We start from the raw sequence: 18,962 nt of genomic DNA on the forward strand, positions 1-18,962 counted from the left end.
TGCATACTCGCTCTAGTAACATTTGATCCATAAGCACAAAAGACAAATAATTGATGATCTCTATCATTCTTTTTGTTCAATGTGTATGAAGCTGAAACTACTACTTTTTTATTTACATTCTACATAGGGACCATCAGAAAATGATACTGATATGTAAAAATGTCAAGATTTATTGGATTCTTATTACATTTGTACATTCAATGGAAATAAGATAATCTTACTATTTGTAAATTTGAATACCTCACTTTACATCATATCGCCTCGTATTTTCAGGCATGTCGTATATTTGTACAAGTATCCTGATATTGATTAACTTTTCCAGAGTTATAAAATGGGCAATTAGAAGTCTCTTTTCTCTTAATACATTTACACATAATTTATGCAAATTTTCTCTTTTAGTAGTCCTCATAGATAATTTGCTTCGTTTCGTAAAGTGATTTAATTAGAACTTTAAAAGGTATATCTAAAGAGATGTGGAGAAGAGATTACTCTGGATTACACTAATATGTAAAAGTGGCAAAAAGCAAACTGTACAATGACGATTTATAATTATAAGAATATAAAAAATGTGATAAACATATCTGTAGGGTATTTGAGTATAAGACGAACTAAAGAATCTTTCAAGAGTTCCGATGATATTTGTTATTATCTCGAACGAATTTATCAAAATATAATAGATTAATTACTATTGACTTACATATGTTCATTTTATCTACGTAACTTATATTGCATTTCATTAACGGTGTAAAGAAATGACAGTATACATATGATATGTAAATGAGAAAAACCAACTGTTTGGTGAGTAAACATGACATCAGTTTTTCTTTTTCGTCAAAGGAAATAATTTTCATTTCTACAGACTGAAACTTACTAATCTTGAATTAAGGTGAATTTCTGTGGAAAATAGTTACTTATCTGAGACAAACAAATTAAATAAGTCATCGAAACTAGTGAACATCTATTTACATGTTTATGCTGGAATTAATTATTCACTTAGCTTAAATACACATTTTCCTTCTTTATTTGTCTCTATGGTGAACTACAAGAAAATTCTTAAGTATTACCTAAGTAAACGTTTAGTCAGTTTGACCTTAATAACTGTAATTATTTCTATCTAATCATATTTGACTAAACTTGGTCTCAGTAACTACATAAAATTTCGATGTATGCATTAGTTTACCCGCATATTAAGCTTTTTACGATTACCACTGTTTTGTTTCTTTTGAATCAATGTACAAAATAATTTAGTAAATAAGATGAATTGAATGGTTTGTATTAAGAAAAATCAACACTGACAACAACTGAGTTAGTTTATTCGATAGAATTAACAATCATTACATCCGCACACAGTTATAAGAATATTTACCGTTTCTTGTTCTTGTTAAGTGAACACCTAATCAAAGTATATCTCTCTTTAATAAGTGAAAAAATTCAGAAGCCATTTAACGCTGAATAGATATTTCATTTAAGGGCTACTGGCAACGACTCAGTGACAACCCAGAGATGGAAATATATTCAGAAAATTCAGGTCTCGCACTGAGCATATCTTCCAGCTGCTAAGCTACAACACAGCGATTAACATTTCCAAGCCTCATTTAGTTCATAATCTAACCAGATATTCATTCAATATTATAGAAAGGTAACTGTTTTGATCTTGAGTTAATCGTAATTACTAAATGATGTTCAGGGTATAAATGAGTTATTCGAGCACTGAAAGATTCCTCAATTAAGCATATGATAACATTTGTTCTTAGAAAGTTTAGGCTTTTAAAAGACTAGTCACCGTGCTGTTGAAAGCAATACGGGTATATTTGTGACGTAACGGTTTCTGCCATCAGTACTGTTGGAATAGTTCTCGCAAGGTTATGACTTATTTTCAGTACAAAGCCTTATGAGTTTTACTAAATATGCTGTGGCGCCAACGCCAATCTGGGTATTCGTTGTTTGGAAGTCAATCTGTGATATAAAGGCTTCGACAGGATATTCTGGGAAGTTATTATTTGTTTTGAGAGTATGACCAAGTTGTAAAGCAATCATTAAAATTCTGTTGACCAGTAATGTCTTTATTCACGATAATATTCCTGTCATTAACTCGCTTGAAATATATGATCGAGAATATTTGTATCAAGGGATGAGGATGTTGGAGTTGTTGCAGTCTCTGAGCTGGACGGATTTATTGTGAGGCTTTCATTTCGAAGAGTGAGCAACTAGGATTTCTCCACAATTGACGGACAGCCTATTTTGTCGACCTGGAATTTGATAGGTTGTTATCCATAGTTGCGTAGTTGTGACTTGTATGTCTACTCATATTGCTTTCTCCCCAGACCTCAGATCTAACCTCGTTGTTAACCCTTTTTCTGATTGGTTGATAGATTTGGTCGACTTCTATGTGTTTATTGAATGATGTTTAATTAGAGTACCAAGCTTCTTGAAATTCCCCGACTGTTGGAGTGATCCAGAAAATTGCTTGCAAAAGACAAGCAAGCATCAGGAAACACTAAGAAGCGTTCCATCCAGTCAGCGTTCACTTGAAGTTTTAGCCAGAAATATCAAACAAGTGAAACGTCACATGTAGATGTTCTGATTGGCTGACTGCTATACTGCTACAATGTTTAGTAGCATTCCAGAATCTTCGAGCAATCCAAGGACATTTAAAAATATTATAAAATCCCTATATTTTCTGTGTTAAAATGAACCTTGGAGTAAAGTACTTCTCGCATACTTTGTGTCTTCTCTCTTGTTGTTCAGGTCGCTGTATAGTTCAAGCTTGGGGGTTTCAGAATAGCTTAGGAAACGAATATAGCGTTCAATTTGCAAGATTTATCACCGACTTTCATGGTGTTTCTTCTCTCCAACTTCTCAACGTTGTCCCAGTCAAATTCATGTCCAAATGCACTGATGAGTGAAGCTTTGTCGTGTTGTTCAATAGCTAACTGGAGTTCATATTGACCTAGACGAAGAGGAGGTAACTTTGTCACATATAGTGTATCACAAATGTTTATCTTTTAGATGATGTTGGGCTTGTCTCCATTCCTCGGTGTCCCTTGGTCTGAATAGCATTGGTTGCAGAGAATATGCCGGCTTGTAGGCCATACTTATTCCTAGTGATCTTAATAATCTGTTCGTTATCTCGGAGTTAATCCTTATATCGGGTAAAATTATCCGTTTACTGATCTTTGTTGTTGTATGAGTAGGAAATAGATAACAAACTAAATTTTCTGGACGTTTTGTTAGGTAGAAAAGAAAATGGTTCTGTCAGCAGAGGTGTGTATAGAAAAAGTTCTTCTCCAAGCCAATACACACATTTTTTAAGCTTTGTGCCTCTTCATTATAAGAGAAACTTAGTCAAATGTCTTGCAAATAGAGCTCTTAAGATATGCTCAGTCGACACTATTGATAGAGAATTACAACACATTCATAATATTTTGATTGAATTGGGATATCCACTGGGTTTCCTGAAGAAACATTTGCGCGTACAAAACAGGAAAATAGTGACTCTGACGGCTAATAAGAAACCGCTTTTCTTGAAACTGCAATTGAATGGTAATTTGGCTAGCGATGTATTACGGGATAGATTGACTAGAGCAGCAAAGAGAACGTTGAATGCTGCCAACCTCTGCCTATCGTATTCGACCCGATCGATGGTGATTCCGCAATTGAAGGATAAGTTACCTGGTTATGCCATTTCTATGTGTATCTACGAATTCAGCTGCTCCTGTGGAGAAAGCTATATTGGGCGCACTACCAGGCAACTGAACCAACGAGTTAGTGAACACCTCCCTTTGTGGTTAGGAAAAGGTTACGTCAAAACAATACGCAGCTCGATTCTATCACACTTGATCGATAGTGGTCATATAGTGGACAGAAACAAGTCGTTCAAAGTTATTTATCGTATTCCCACTAGTTTTCCTTATGGTGTTCGATCTCGTCTCTTGCACATAGCAGAAGCTATAGGAATTCGAGCCAACAAGCCAAGTCTTTGTGTTCAGAAGAAATTTGTAACTCCCTTATCTCTCCCCTGGCCTTAAGTAATAAATGAATTTATTTATTCTTTTTCTAACTTTCTCTTCGTTTATTATTTTTCTTCACACCCTCCTACCACTTTATTTTCTCTCAACTATACGTTTCATGGTCCAATTATCTGAACATTTCTTATTACGTCATCTTATAATTTTATAACTGTTATCTCAGTTTCTATATTTTTCTAATCATTGACCTATTTCAGATTATGTAACATTGATTTGAACCTCATGATTTCAATCTGTGAAATTTCTAAAATCTCCACAAAACCCATTCTGATAATAATCAACTGCTCACTAGTGACTGACTTCAGGAAAAACTCCCGAAGTTCTAGTGAGAAGCCGTTACCAGTGGAGTTCAACCAGGTCTGTTGCGAGATAGGAACTCACTGAAGACAATGGTGTACGGTGGCGCAACTTCGTGGATTGGTTGAAGTTAGACATTAACACCGTTGGATGCCGGCTCAGTGGTCTAGTGCTCGCGCGCGAAGCCAGTAGGTCCTGGGTTCGAGCCCCGCGTGGTGCGGGATCGTGGATGCGCACTGCTGAGGAGTCCCATACTAGGACAAAACGGCCGTCCAGTGCTTCCAGGTTTTCAATGGTGATCTAGCTTCAACTGACTCATGATTTCAATCTGTTAAATTTCTAAAATCTCCACAAAACCCATTCTGACTTTATTATTTTTATCAAAAATAATGCATCTGTTGTCACATCATCAATTTGTACTTTTTACATTTTACTTATTATGTAATCTTTTCCATTGTTATCATTGACTCATAAACTACCTTGATTGGTTTAATCATTTCGTATATGCATATAAATATTACTGTATATTAGAGTAAAGTCTGATGAGGATCTAATCGAAAACAATATTGTTCGCTTATATATGTTGTTGTATATTTGTCCAGTGACAACGTGGTTAGGTTTCCCTATCTTGATGGTAAATCGAATTATATTGACTGAAACACTTGTTTCTTTAAGTCCTGATGTTATTCAGGTCGGTTGGAGAGCAGTAAAACTAAAAGTAGCAAATTAGAGTCCGACGGAGTTGTGCTGTCAAATTCAGTGAGATGTGGTGTCAATAATTTGTCCCCCACAGATCATCAGCCTATTCAGTGGTGTTAGCTTCCCACAACGACAGGAATTTAGGAAAAATCGGCCTTAAATATAGCACATTCCACCTTGTCTCACTGATTTCTGTCACTGGTGATATGGCCTTGAAAATATGAAGCTAACGCATCGAAACCTATACTCAAACAATAAATACAATAATATATTTGTAACAATCTACCGAATGCTCAATTTATTTGAAATTATCAAGTCAAACGTTGGTAATGAACCTATTATACTCAAACAGTTTGTGATTGGATTCTATCAGTTGCATCTTAAGCTCTACGGTCACTTCAAACCGATTTTTTCAGGTTCACTAAAGAGTATCCTTCCCACGATTTGGAGAAACAGGTGAGTAAAAACTGTCTGCACACCTTCAAAAACACTCGAGATCACATTGGTTATGATCAAATCTCTTCTTTACTTCTACTATCCCTAATGTCAACACTTCTTTTAAGGTCCAATCATTGTTCCAATGTGCCACTAGTATTAATACAGCGACCACGGATGATTTACATACTGCCGTAAAGAGAACAGTGACGTCTTCTAGGCCCCTGGACCAAACGTTTACGGAAGACTAATGTTTAATATTCTTTATTACCACAGGTATTATCAGTATTTTGACCATTTCGCCATTCCTCTTATTAATTTCATCACTCAATGTTAACTTGGTATGACAACTTGGGCTAACGTACACTTTTGTCAGGATTGATGTTGATTATGAATAATTAAAGAAGAGAACTAAACAGTAATTTAAGATAGTGTTATGAAAAGGTGACATCTTGTTCTACCAACATTTCTACGATGCGTACAGTAGTATGAACCAATAAAAAAATCGTAAGTCAAGTTATTTACAGACAGAAATATATTTAACAAAAAAACTGTTTTAGGACAGGCGCCATCTGAAAAATACTGGAACGATGATACAGTAAGAAAACTGAAGGAGTACGCATGAACAAATAATAAAGTAAGAAAGGTAACTAAAAGGAAATTTTTATGAGCGATGGATTAATTTTTCAAAAGTTTAGATGAAGAAAGAACAGGTATGAACGTGGAATGATAATTCCATAGAAATTGAAAATTTTAGATAAAAACAGAATTTTCACAGCCATACTTGATGCTAATTTGTAGGGAAAGTATATTTATTCTGTACAATTTCAAGAAATAATTTTGTTGGCAACTGTACGAAGTTGATTGATAACGGTTGGCATTACCTCTAACCTTCGATAAATATGGTCTGGGAGAGGATCAGATGTGTTGTACACATATTCTTTTGGTAGTTCCTGATTGTGTTCAGGAGGTGCAGAATAATGGATAGAATAGACTAAAGTTCGGTTATAAACTAATAAGAGTTTGGCTCCATCATTAAATTGCACTTGAAGTCTATCGTCACTAAATTGGCTTGCCCAACCCACATTCGGGACGAATACTGCATTTGTAGGCAAATGATCATGTTTTGCTTGATTTTCTGATAAAGGAGTTTTATATTTTTCTTTCAAACAATCAGATATTAAATTATACAGTTGTGAAGATAATGAAACTTGATCACCTAATTCATTCGTTATCACATTCGTGAATGATGTCGGTTTTGGATAATTCTGTGACGAAGTAATCAGGTTAAAACCTGTATTAGGACGATGTCCTAATATAACAGGAAATGAAGAACAAGATAAAACTGATGTATCTTCTGAATCCATCCTGGCTAATAGTTGTTCAATTTTTCGGCAATGATCTCGGCACTAATTCACAAATAAAAAGTAGAGTAGTAAATCAACCCTAATTTACTATGAAAGTAAATTTGAACTATGTGGTATATATATATATATATATATATATATATATATATATATATATATATATATTCAAACTGAGTTAATTAACAATCACTTCCGAAATTTTCAACATAATAGGAGCTTTATGATTGTCAGAGCCTTGGAGCATCTTAATAGCCTTCACTGAAGCGCATGATCTAACTGAAAACATAAGCTTTACTTACTATGTTATCTTTATGAACAGATTCCAATAGTATATGCATTTCCAATTTTTTCCATATATCAGTCCGTGCATCTCAATAAGTCAGACAACTAAGATATAGGAACCAGGCACACATATGCATCAGTTCCAGTTTGCACACCTCATTAGCAAAACAAGATGAACGCCAAATCCATAGAAGTAGTTAATTCAACAGTAGTAAAAAACATCTCATATAAGGACATGATACAGAAATAAAGGAATAACTCGTCCAACAACCTCAGTCGATGAAGATTTACAACCTCATCAATTGATTTACCATCATTCCCTGATACACTAAGTCTAACCTCACTATTACTTAACAGGTGATCCAAGCAGATGCAAGGGATATTTACTCCCCATCCTTAGTTCAGGTGTTGACGCAGGCCAGTCCTGAAGCAACGATTCACATGTAGATGTGGAGAAACACACCCCAAACATCCTGGTGTTGTTGTTCAGTACTAACAAAAGGCTCTGCATTTTGTCAGCGTCTTCACCAAACAGGACTATGTCATCTGCGTATTCTAAGTCGATAAGTGGACCACCTGGAACGAGATCAATTCCTCAAAACTCAGTCGACGAGGACGTTATTTCCAGTAGTAGGTCTATGATTAAATTAAACAGAAATAGAGGTAGTAGACAGCCTCGCCGGATAACACTTGAGGTTGTAAAATCAGACGACAGTTCACCATAAGCTGTCATTCGAGTGGTAGTGTTCGAGTAAAGAGCTTTCTCAAGGTTTATGCACGTTTGAGGTACGCCTTTCAATGACAGACACTGCCACAGAACCTCTCGGTCTACAGAGTCAAATACTGCTTTTAGGTAAAGAAAGACCACCATTGTCAGACGCCAATAAGTATGTCTGTTTTCTAAAACCTGATGAATGGTGAAAATGTAGTCAGTGCAGCCACGACCAGGTCTGAAGCCTGCTTGGTATTCTCGTGTTGGTAGTCCACAAGTCTTTGTTAGGCGCCTGATAATTATTGAAGCTAGTATTTAAGATGTTATATTAATTAAACTAATCACTGTATGCTAATCACAGGATAATTTTGACCTCTTCTTACATATTGGGATAATCAGTGATTGCGACCAGCCAGATGGGATTACGTCCAATTCTCAGATTTTAGCTAAAATATTAGTCAGCCTAATCGCTAAAACTGGACCACCATTCTTAAAGACCTCTGGAGCCAATCCATCTGGACCAACTGCTCTTCCTCGTTTCAGATTACCTATAACTTTTTGAACTGCAATCAGAGTCGGGGACCTACTTCAGTGTTCTATTCAGGCTGTTTGGGAATGGTAGGTAGTTGTAGATGAGCTAAATGCCAGCTGAACTGTTCCTTAAAGTGTTCCGCCCATCGCTCTAAATGTCTGGTTTGAGAGCGGCCTGCTTGAATATCTGGGCTACCTGTTCCTCCGATCTAGATATTTCATCAAGTTATCTGTTTTGTTGTTTGTTTTAGCACATCATTATGTCTATTGTGCGCACAATTTATTCAGGCGCGTTTATGAAAAGTTTACAACCTTTCGCTATACGTGATACAAAAAGGTACAATCAGCGACATCATGGTGGCTGGCAATATGCATTGAAACGAATGAACATTAATCAAATGTGGATTACCGAACTCCTAACATCTAACCGGTCATCATTCAAAATTTATCGTCACAATAGATCAAGGTATAAGAAAAGGAAACTTGTTGAAATACTTTATGCTGAGAATTCTATGTTGTACCAAAAATATAATGTTGAATAAAGCTAATAATAATAATAATAATAATAATAATAATAATAATAATAATAATAATAATAATAATAATAATAATAATAATAATAATAATAATAATAATAATAATAATAATAATAATAATAATAATAATAATAATAATAATAATAATAATAATAATAATAATAATAATAATAATAATAATAATAATAATAATAATAATAATAATAATAATAATAATAATAATAATAATAATAATAATAATAATAATAATAATAATAATAATAATAATAATAATAATAATAATAATAATAATAATAATAATAATAATAATAATAATAATAATAATAATAATAATAATAATAATAATAATAATAATAATAATAATAATAATAATAATAATAATAATAATAATAATAATAATAATAATAATAATAATAATAATAATAATAATAATAATAATAATAATAATAATAATAATAATAATAATAATAATAATAATAATAATAATAATAATAATAATAATAATAATAATAATAATAATAATAATAATAATAATAATAATAATAATAATAATAATAATAATAATAATAATAATAATAATAATAATAATAATAATAATAATAATAATAATAATAATAATAATAATAATAATAATAATAATAATAATAATAATAATAATAATAATAATAATAATAATAATAATAATAATAATAATAATAATAATAATAATAATAATAATAATAATAATAATAATAATAATAATAATAATAATAATAATAATAATAATAATAATAATAATAATAATAATAATAATAATAATAATAATAATAATAATAATAATAATAATAATAATAATAATAATAATAATAATAATAATAATAATAATAATAATAATAATAATAATAATAATAATAATAATAATAATAATAATAATAATAATAACAATAATAATAATAATAATAATAACAATAACAATAACAATAATAATAATAATAATAATAATAATAATAATAATACTGGTAACTAGTGGACAGTTTAGTTGGTCATGATTTGGGATTTTATATCTGTAAAACTTTTTAAGCATTCAAAAAAGAGAATCCGTGGTATCCAGATATCATAACGAGCATTCTGTCACTTAAATATGTTGTCCAAATTGGACCGCTAGTGATTTTAAGTAATGGGATGGAAAACTTATCAGAACGTATCTCATCATAGGCAATACAGGTTTTCTCTTTTTCAATCGAAAATAGATGTCCATTAATTCCTGTATACCGAAATTTGTATAACAATAACCTATTAAAAATCATTGATAAATATAACGTATGAATGACAATTTAATAGTCATAAAAGTATTTGTGCTGCAGTGATTATTGGTAAAATGAAACAACTTACGGCATATACATAATCTATAAGTTTTCTTATCTCTGGAGAAAGCGTTGAAAGACTTCGATTTGAATCAAGAGTAATTGTTGTGGGTGTAATATTCGTTTTAACTTTCAATGAATTGTCCTGTTCTGTTGTCTGAGTAATACGTAATGATCCATCAGATGTACATAATACCCGTGTACCATCATTATGGAATTCAGTAACAAAATCTCCTGATGGACCATTTTCCATGAGCATACATTTGACTTTATTAGTGTAAAGTGTTACTTTAGGAGTATGAGCACGAACCATCTGAACGAATCTAATAGCATGTATAGATGATAAAATGAAAGCTATTAAAACAATATTCTGAAATGAGATCTTATTAAGTTAAAACACGTCTAAAAATGGAAAGAAACTAATTAAATCTTAATGATTTTGGTAATTAACTTGTAAGCATTACAGATGTATGCGTCCATAAATATTGATAAAAAGTATGAATGCTATAACGAATCGAAGTTCATCATTTTTAACCACTGTGTTATATTTCTCTCTTACCCAGCTATTCCTATAGCTTAGTAGTCTCGGACACAAATTCACTCGAAAAGTCCCCAAATCAGAACACGGTTGAACAGGAAAGAGATCATATTCCAAATAACAAGGTTAGATGGAAGCAAGAAGCAAGTCAGAAGCACAATAGAGAAAACGTCAGAATATTTATAGTTTTTCCATGAGAAGATTCTAGAGTACTCTCCAAGTGTCGACTAGTGCTGATTGGACAAGAATTAGCCAATCAGCGTGCACCAAAGCAATCGTGCATTGAGCACGCTTTAATCCAGTCTATGTCCCGCTAACACACTGAAACGATACAGTGAAAAGATGTCTTCTGCCTTCTCGTGGCGGAAGTGTTGTTTACGAAAATGAGAGAACGAAAAGCGAATGTCCGGCGCTTTAACCGGATCCCAAACCAATGGTGCACATGGGCTCCAGTATCCTGAGTGAACGAATGGCGTATGAACCAATCGTTGGTCACCGGCTACCATGGGAATGCATCTCCTCACGATGCTCCACTGCCTTGTGGGTCAGACCTTTAGGTCAAAGGCTCGGAGTGTGGCCCCCTAAGAAAACCACCTGCTTCGGTCTGGGCACCCGGGCAATATCACAGCTCACACACACAAATATGGTGTGGCGCATATATATTTGGTGCCCTGTTGTACCAAAATTTATGTGTTGAAACAAATAAATAAAAAAATATTATTTCTAAGTACAATAATTTAATGTTGCTAAAGGGTAGTAACTTTCATAGACGAGGAGAACAGCCACAAGTAAAAAATAACACTAATCGAGGAATGACATACAACTCAAATAACAAAAACTTTAGCAGTCACGAAGGTGCACTGACTTGTATCACTTTGTTGTCTACATATTATTAGTTGAAGACGGATGCAAATCTGTGGCTTATTGACTGGAAATTGAATGCTTGACTGATAACCAACAGCTCCAACAGTATTCAGATAACTCTATAAAATAATCTTTTTCTGATGGACCAAATGATCAGTGATGATGAGAAATTAACCCCCAATTGACATCGGATACATAAAAAATATATTATGCATCGATAACTAATAAACCTAATGTACTCACTTGGAAATAAATTGATATTTTCGCCAGTACTTTTGAGGTAAGGTATTTAAAGTATAAAACTCGAGTGGATCACCTGGCGATGCAGGTGGAGGACTCCCAAAGTTCGTGGTTTCAGAGTTGGCTAAATTTGATTGAGATGGGTCACCGAGCCCTTGAACATTTAACGGTACTCCTTTTCCCATATTTGGTCTATATATCAAAATATTTTGTCCAGTATTATTGATACCCATCACCTCAACAACTCGCAAGTTCTGACTGCTTTTTGTTACTGAAGTCTGGTTTTGTCGAGTTTTAGCTGAACCTCCTAAAAATTCCAGGCAAGCAGACTCATCCTGTAGAATGTTAATCACAGCTAGACGTGTATATGTTCTCATTGGCTTCAAGCGAAACGTGTTTAATGGTAAAGGATGGGCTGAGAATGGCTTGCTACTACTTTTAGATGATAACTCGGATCTGGAAATATTAGTGTCACCTTTCACACAATCAGCATGCTGCGTTGTTATGATCTCTGTAGCAGTTGGATGTGAAGGTGAGGAAAGAGGAAGACCAGATAAATTGTTATAAGGTCGGTTAACTGTTGAGTTGACAAGTTGATTACTATTACTTAATAGTGATTTCTTAATTTCTGAATCCGACACTTGTGAGAAAACCGAACGGGACTGTTCAAAAGCACCGTCAGAGTAACATGTATGTCTGATATTTGGATGAGTATTAAGCTGCTCGGTGGGACGTTGTACATCTTCGTGGACATTAATCGCAGGATCCCAACTGGTAACTTCATGAGATTGTGCAGGTGCCAAAAAGTAAGGGATACTTGTATCACATTGGGTATCTGAGATGGCTGTAGAAATTGGAGTGTTACAAGAGTGAGTGTTAGATTCATTACACTTCACTTTGCGAAGATGATGGGATTTAAGACTGTTGGATAAGTGTCCTAACGGTGTGCGATAAATTGAATCAATCCCACTGTCATTAGACGTTTTCTAAAAACAAAGAGAATCCAAGTTAGAGATTTGCAGGGAATATGGATAGGTAACTGAACACAAATGTAGTTATTTTCAAACGTTAATAAATTATGACCTCCGTATTAGATGCGCGGCCAAGTGAATAAATGATAATAGAGAATATTTATACATGGTTATATCAACCTGTGTAAACCAGTAGCTAAGTGGTTAGATGAGATAGCGTTTGGAGCAAACGGTGATGGATTCGAGTCCCTTAGTGAGCATCAAATCTGTGATGCAGGTTCATCCAGCTGACGAGTCAAAAATATAGCGAAACACACATCCTTGATTCCACTGCTAACCACATTTCATCGACCCTGACATCAAAATGCATAAATCAAGGAAACAAGTACTCTCATATTTAACAAAATCAACTATTTAAACCCTATAAAAACGAACCAATCGCTATGTTTTCAATAACAAAGCAGAAAAACGTAAATATTTTACACTTAGTGTAAAGACTGCTGACGTAACACTCGAGTGAGTAGAATGGTTCAAAACTGCAAACGAAAGTCATTGATAATTTGAATGAGTAAAGCTTTCCAACTTCTTTGAGAAGAGATTACAGATACTTAGTGAATGAATGAATACAAATCTAGAACACGGACATTCGTTACAGGAAATCCATCGACCATTGTCATAAATCTATAGCTAATTGTTATATCTAGTAAAGACATACCTTTTCTCAAATACTCTAGTAAACCTGATATTCACACACTCTCGCGTCTACAAGACATCAACAAGAAAAGTATGTTGAAAACAAACAATTTATAGATGTGCACAAAAGCACTCACCATGTGACGCTGAGGACGTGATTTCTTTAACATAAATGGATGTTGTATGATTGCTTTCAACTTGAGACGTTCTTGAGGTTCACGTCGAAGTAAAGAATTAATTAAATCAGCTGCTTCAGAGGAAACAGTTGATGGCAATTCATAATCGACAGCTAAGACACGATTCAAAGTTGAACGAACTTCTCGCGTATCGAATGGTGGATGACCAACAATTAGCGTATAAAACATACACCCTAACGACCAGACATCAGTTTCTAAACCCTGTTGATTATGACTAGCGACTTCCCTTTAGAAAATAAAGAGCAAATAAATAGTAGCATTTTCAGTTAAGATCCCGAATATGCAAGGAAATAAGTATGAGAACATATTGTTACATTCACATGGGTGTGTACATTACATGAATATTAGCAATATAAACAATTCACTTACGGGGAAATATAATTTGGCGTCCCACACATTGTTTTGTGATCTTCACCTGGCTCAATTTTAGTAGCCAATCCAAAGTCAGCAATTTTCTATTCCAATAAGGAGATAAAGAATTTTACTATGAATTCCAAGAGGACAGCTGTAAACAGCATATATGTAATAAAATCCCTTATGAGTGTCATTGACTCAAAAGTCAATTAAAATACTTAAATTAAAAGTAGCTATCTTAAAAAGACCTACTATATACTACCAACTAATTCAGTAGGATGAAAAATAATTACTTATGAGAGGTAATTTATTTTTATCCCTTATCTTCTTTTACTATTAATAGTAGTGAATTAGACTTTTGAGCTTCCCATAAACAGATGGTAAACTTAGCTAGATAACTCATCATTAGCTGATTTTGATTGGACTTAATTACCTATGAAATGGAACTCGAAGGTGTATCGATTAATTTATTCGTTTTGGTACCTAATAGTTGAGTTATATTGTGAAATTAATGGTACATCTATACTTTGAGGAGTCTGTAAATAGTAATAAAAATAATAATAATAATTGTAATGATAATAAATTCCGAAAATTAGTACAGAAAATATGCCATTTTACAGGCACGATCAGGTTGATAGAAACTGATAGGTGATAATAATAAATTTAAGTTTACGCTTTCTGAAAGTACATGATTTCTAGGGTACTTCAAAATGAGCATTATGGACAAAATCGATGGATATGTCAAATCATGAATGGTGTGACATATTGAGATGATTTCATAATACAGTATTAGTGGTAGTTTACAACCCGTAGCAAAATTAAAATGTAAGTATATACTTGACATTAGTATACAAACTGATGACATATATAAATGTTGAAAAAGTGGGCATGAGTGAATCATCAAATGCATTTTGATGTGGAAAACAGAACATACAAGGTAAACGAAACAGTCTAAGCAACGTTTATGGACAGTGGCGGGCTGAGAAATACTGAGGCTTATTCGGTTTTTCAAAGAAAGAAAAACTAAAACACAATTTGTTTTTATCATTTAGCCATTCAGTCGATATAGAATTAAAATGAGAAACATCACATCTTGGGACCGAATTTCCTTTAGCAATTTTGAAGGAATAAAGAACCAATCTGAAGAAATTTGGTGATCGGATGCAACCAGAAACAGAAAACTAGTGATTTTGAGGACAAATATTCACCGAAATAATTAGGCACATAACAGAATTTTGTAGTTATAAAATACTTAAAGTAACAATTTGAAAAATAACAGGTCTAGATGGAGCCATGTTATTTAAATGAACAGGAGAGTAAATGATGAACAAGTTTCAAAACGAAAGGAATTCCAATCTTAAAAATATTGCAGAATATGTAGACCGTCATCACAGGTTTCGTGAACAAGACTTGAGACCATCACAATTTTCAAGAAATAGGTGTTTGTTCAGAGTACATTCATAAAATATATCAATCAAATTTAATGTGCTATAAAATCAATAGACAATGACGAGTAGCCTTGACATCAAGAAATAATAAAAAAACTGCACCACTTACAACTTTCATATCTTTAGTTAGCAAAAGATTTGCCAAAGTTAAATCCCTGTGAAGTATGTTGTGTGAATGTAAATAAAGAAGACCGCTGATCAATTGTTTTAAATAATGTCGAGCTATTCAAATTTGAAACGAGAGAAAAAACAGGAAAATATCCAATCATAAACTTAAAAATAACAATATACGACCAAAACTTAACACGCATAGAGTAACAAAAACAGCCTAACGTGAAAATCTCAAATTGTTTTGCTTCAAAAACCAAGGGTGAGATACTTTTTATGCACACTACCTAAATATTAGCATACTGAAAAAAAATTCACCTCAGACATATAACATGATAACTAAGTAACTGTAACGCCGCCTGGAGCTTCCCTAGGTGTACCGCAGGTCCCAAGACTAGATAAAGATGGAGGGTTGTGTGTAGGGTTAGCAACCTCACCTCGCAAAAGCGAGCCCCCTAGAAGAAACCCGTTAAACTGCCCTGGGAGGTAAAATGTTCATATAGAAGAGTTATGACACCTCAAAGTGAAAAACGCGTCTGTGGAAGCCACGGAGTCAACGCCTCTTTTGGTGACCAGGGTAACATTAAACACAAGGATAGTGGATCTCCGGACAATGTGGAAGACCGGGAAGTCCCCTCAAAACAGTTGAGTGACTGCGAGAAACAAGCTCTAGTTTAGAAAAAAATGATTTTTATTTTCTCAGCTGGTTAATTAATAAGCTTTGAAAAATATATATCGATAAAAATTTATAATATTTGCACATTAGCTGTGAATTACTGTTTTAGAAGTATGAGACTATTCAGCTGCCTAATCATAAAATAAGAAATATACAACACTAATCAGAAGTTTTACTTCGACAAGCGATCTTACGAATAACTGGATCACTGCTGATAGTTCTGTAGTGAACGAGAACAAAAGTGGGGACAATCGATTGTATTTGGACACAAAAGTACAGAACATCTTAGCAAAATCTGAGGATCATACAGTAAATTCCTTATTTGCAAAATATCAATCAACTGTCTCAAACTTGACTGTTCTTTCTGCAAAATGTCAATCAATCTTCTCGGACTTCATTGTTCTTTCGTTTCCACACCAATCACTCCCTGTTTTCTTTCCTTCGATCTTCTTATCCTTCTACCGCCAGACACTTCACTTTCGATTGACGATACATACTACAGTAGCACACACCACAGTATGATATAATACATGTTGGAGATTAAATTTTTGTAAAATACGTACACAATACAGGTTGAACTACATCCTGAACCTCTTCATTACTGTAACATCGTTCTCAATCATTAATAAATAAATGCACGGACCATTAAAAAGACGATTGCATACAAACTTTAAATTTAGAACAACATATATAAGCGAACAATATTGTTTTCGATTAGATCCACATCGGGTATTACTCTAATATACCGTAATATTTATATGCATATACGAAATGATTAAACCAATCAATGCAGTTTATGAGTCAATGATAATAGTGGAATAGATTACATAAATAACTTTAAATAATTTTAAAGTCAGTGTTAAAAACTATTCTTTGATGAAATGAATAGATTTTATTACTTTCAAATAACTAATTACCTACCAGTATCTTCAGTTACAGGGCCATTTTGACGTATATAAGTTTGTAATTCTCCATTATGACATATTTCCAAAACCAAATAAACATAATTTTCATCTTCAAAACACGTATACAACTGTAAAAAAAAAATTGAAATTGTGTTCAAGATTATGATCAATGTTGTTTTTCTTATTGTCATTGTCTTCATGAATAGAATTTAATTAATTTTAATTTCAAATATAAATTAAGATATAGAGAATTAAAACAAGCAAACTGTAAAGTGATAAATATACTTGAAAGTATCCTTTTACGAAAGTTTAACACGTTTGATAACATTTTACTTAAAGAACAATCTTGAGTTTACCGTTATTATGTACTTTTCATCATTTCATCTTGTTTATTCCTTTTGGTTTAGTCCCTTCTTCAACCGATACTATTTTCATTTTCGTTTCCATTTTTTGAACTTTCCTATTTCGCTGCATAAGATGTGAAAGCTTGACTAGCTATACATTCATAACAAATTCTTAGATGTCTATTACTGGTTCACTAACTGATATATAATACATACTACTTTTGTTTTAATTTAAATATACTTACTGTAAACAAAAAAATGTATGCAGATGACCGATAAACAATTTTTAAAAAAAACTGCAACGATTCGGACAAACATCTCACAATGTAACTAACCTCTAATATCGAAGGATGTTTGAGACGGCTATGTATTTCTACTTCACGGCGTACACGGTTGGCAAGTCTATGTTGGAGCATACCCTTTTTATCGATCTAAACGTAAGTTTAACAAAACAATAGATAAATAGTTGTGTAAAGTTATTTGTAATGTATACAGTTATATGTTACTATTACTGCAAATATATATATATATATATTCAAAAAGATTTCTAAATGACCAAGTAGGCTTTGACGGAGTTTTGTTCTCTGAGCTGGATGGTTTGGTCGCGGAGCTTTCATCGTTCTTCTGAACGACATCATCAGCACAAACTTCAGATCAAGTAGTTTTTTTATAAAAATGATATGCTAAACGTGAATCGATAATTGTGAGTGATATTATTCTGAATATCATTCGATTTAGTTCAACTTAACACTGAATCGCTGACTTACAACCAACTTATTAAACATAATGGAAGGAATTAATTCATATGACCCTATGTTAATTAGTACTATTAGATTACGAAGTATTTTATATGAATCAGCAAATAATTATCATAAATGAACAATTACAAACTATTGCTTTATGGTGATAATGCAAGTTATCTTTTGATGGGACACGCTATAACTATTTCATTTTATAGTTTAGTAAGAAAACAAATAATTTCTAACGAATATGAAAAATAAAATTACTTGAAGTACTTCAAGTTTAAATCTTATCAGAAAGCTATGACCAATAATCTACAGTAGTTCTATGGATTCATCTTAATATAAATGAAAATTATTAGCTAAGATATAGATTAATTTGTCTTGAAATTCAAAATTCGTTGACAAATAATAATTATCATGTACATGTGTGTATTTCATGTGAATTAGAGGAGTAAGCTGCCAATTATAAAACTAATTTTTGGATAAATCTATTGGTTTGGGAAAGATGGTTCAAATCCTATGTAAAGCAAAAACTTACACTGTTGTAAGAACATCAAAACTAAAATGTAACAGGTGATATGAAAAATAGTTATAAAACATGTGAGGTAATCTTTAAAATTTTAATAGTTAGAAAATAAGAAAGGAACATAC

At 32.8% G+C, this 18,962-nt stretch overlaps 1 protein-coding gene across 2 annotated transcripts in view; it reads right to left on the reverse strand.

The window, feature by feature from the left end:
* Nucleotides 1-5,878: 5,878 nt before the first annotated feature.
* The window catches only part of PLK4_1 (Serine/threonine-protein kinase plk4), a 29,397-nt gene continuing 16,313 nt past the window's right edge, over nt 5,879-18,962 (reverse strand). Inside the window, exons 3-10 of one of the 2 annotated variants that reach the window (XM_051211102.1) lie at nt 17,904-17,999; nt 17,241-17,352; nt 15,645-15,757; nt 14,103-14,188; nt 13,674-13,959; nt 11,876-12,858; nt 10,259-10,553; nt 5,879-6,868 (exon numbers count right to left, since the gene is read on the reverse strand). In XM_051211102.1, coding sequence (XP_051073237.1) covers nt 6,287-6,868; nt 10,259-10,553; nt 11,876-12,858; nt 13,674-13,959; nt 14,103-14,188; nt 15,645-15,757; nt 17,241-17,352; nt 17,904-17,999 — 2,553 coding nt within the window. In that variant the 3' untranslated portion in view covers nt 5,879-6,286. Of the gene's footprint in view, nt 6,869-10,258; nt 10,554-10,789; nt 11,260-11,875; nt 12,859-13,673; nt 13,960-14,102; nt 14,189-15,644; nt 15,758-17,240; nt 17,353-17,903; nt 18,000-18,962 lie in introns of those variants that run through there. The other variant, XM_051211103.1, reaches the window with a different exon arrangement.

This window comes from Schistosoma haematobium, chromosome 1 (genome assembly GCF_000699445.3).
Source record: "Schistosoma haematobium chromosome 1, whole genome shotgun sequence".
NCBI lineage: Eukaryota > Metazoa > Platyhelminthes > Trematoda > Strigeidida > Schistosomatidae > Schistosoma > Schistosoma haematobium.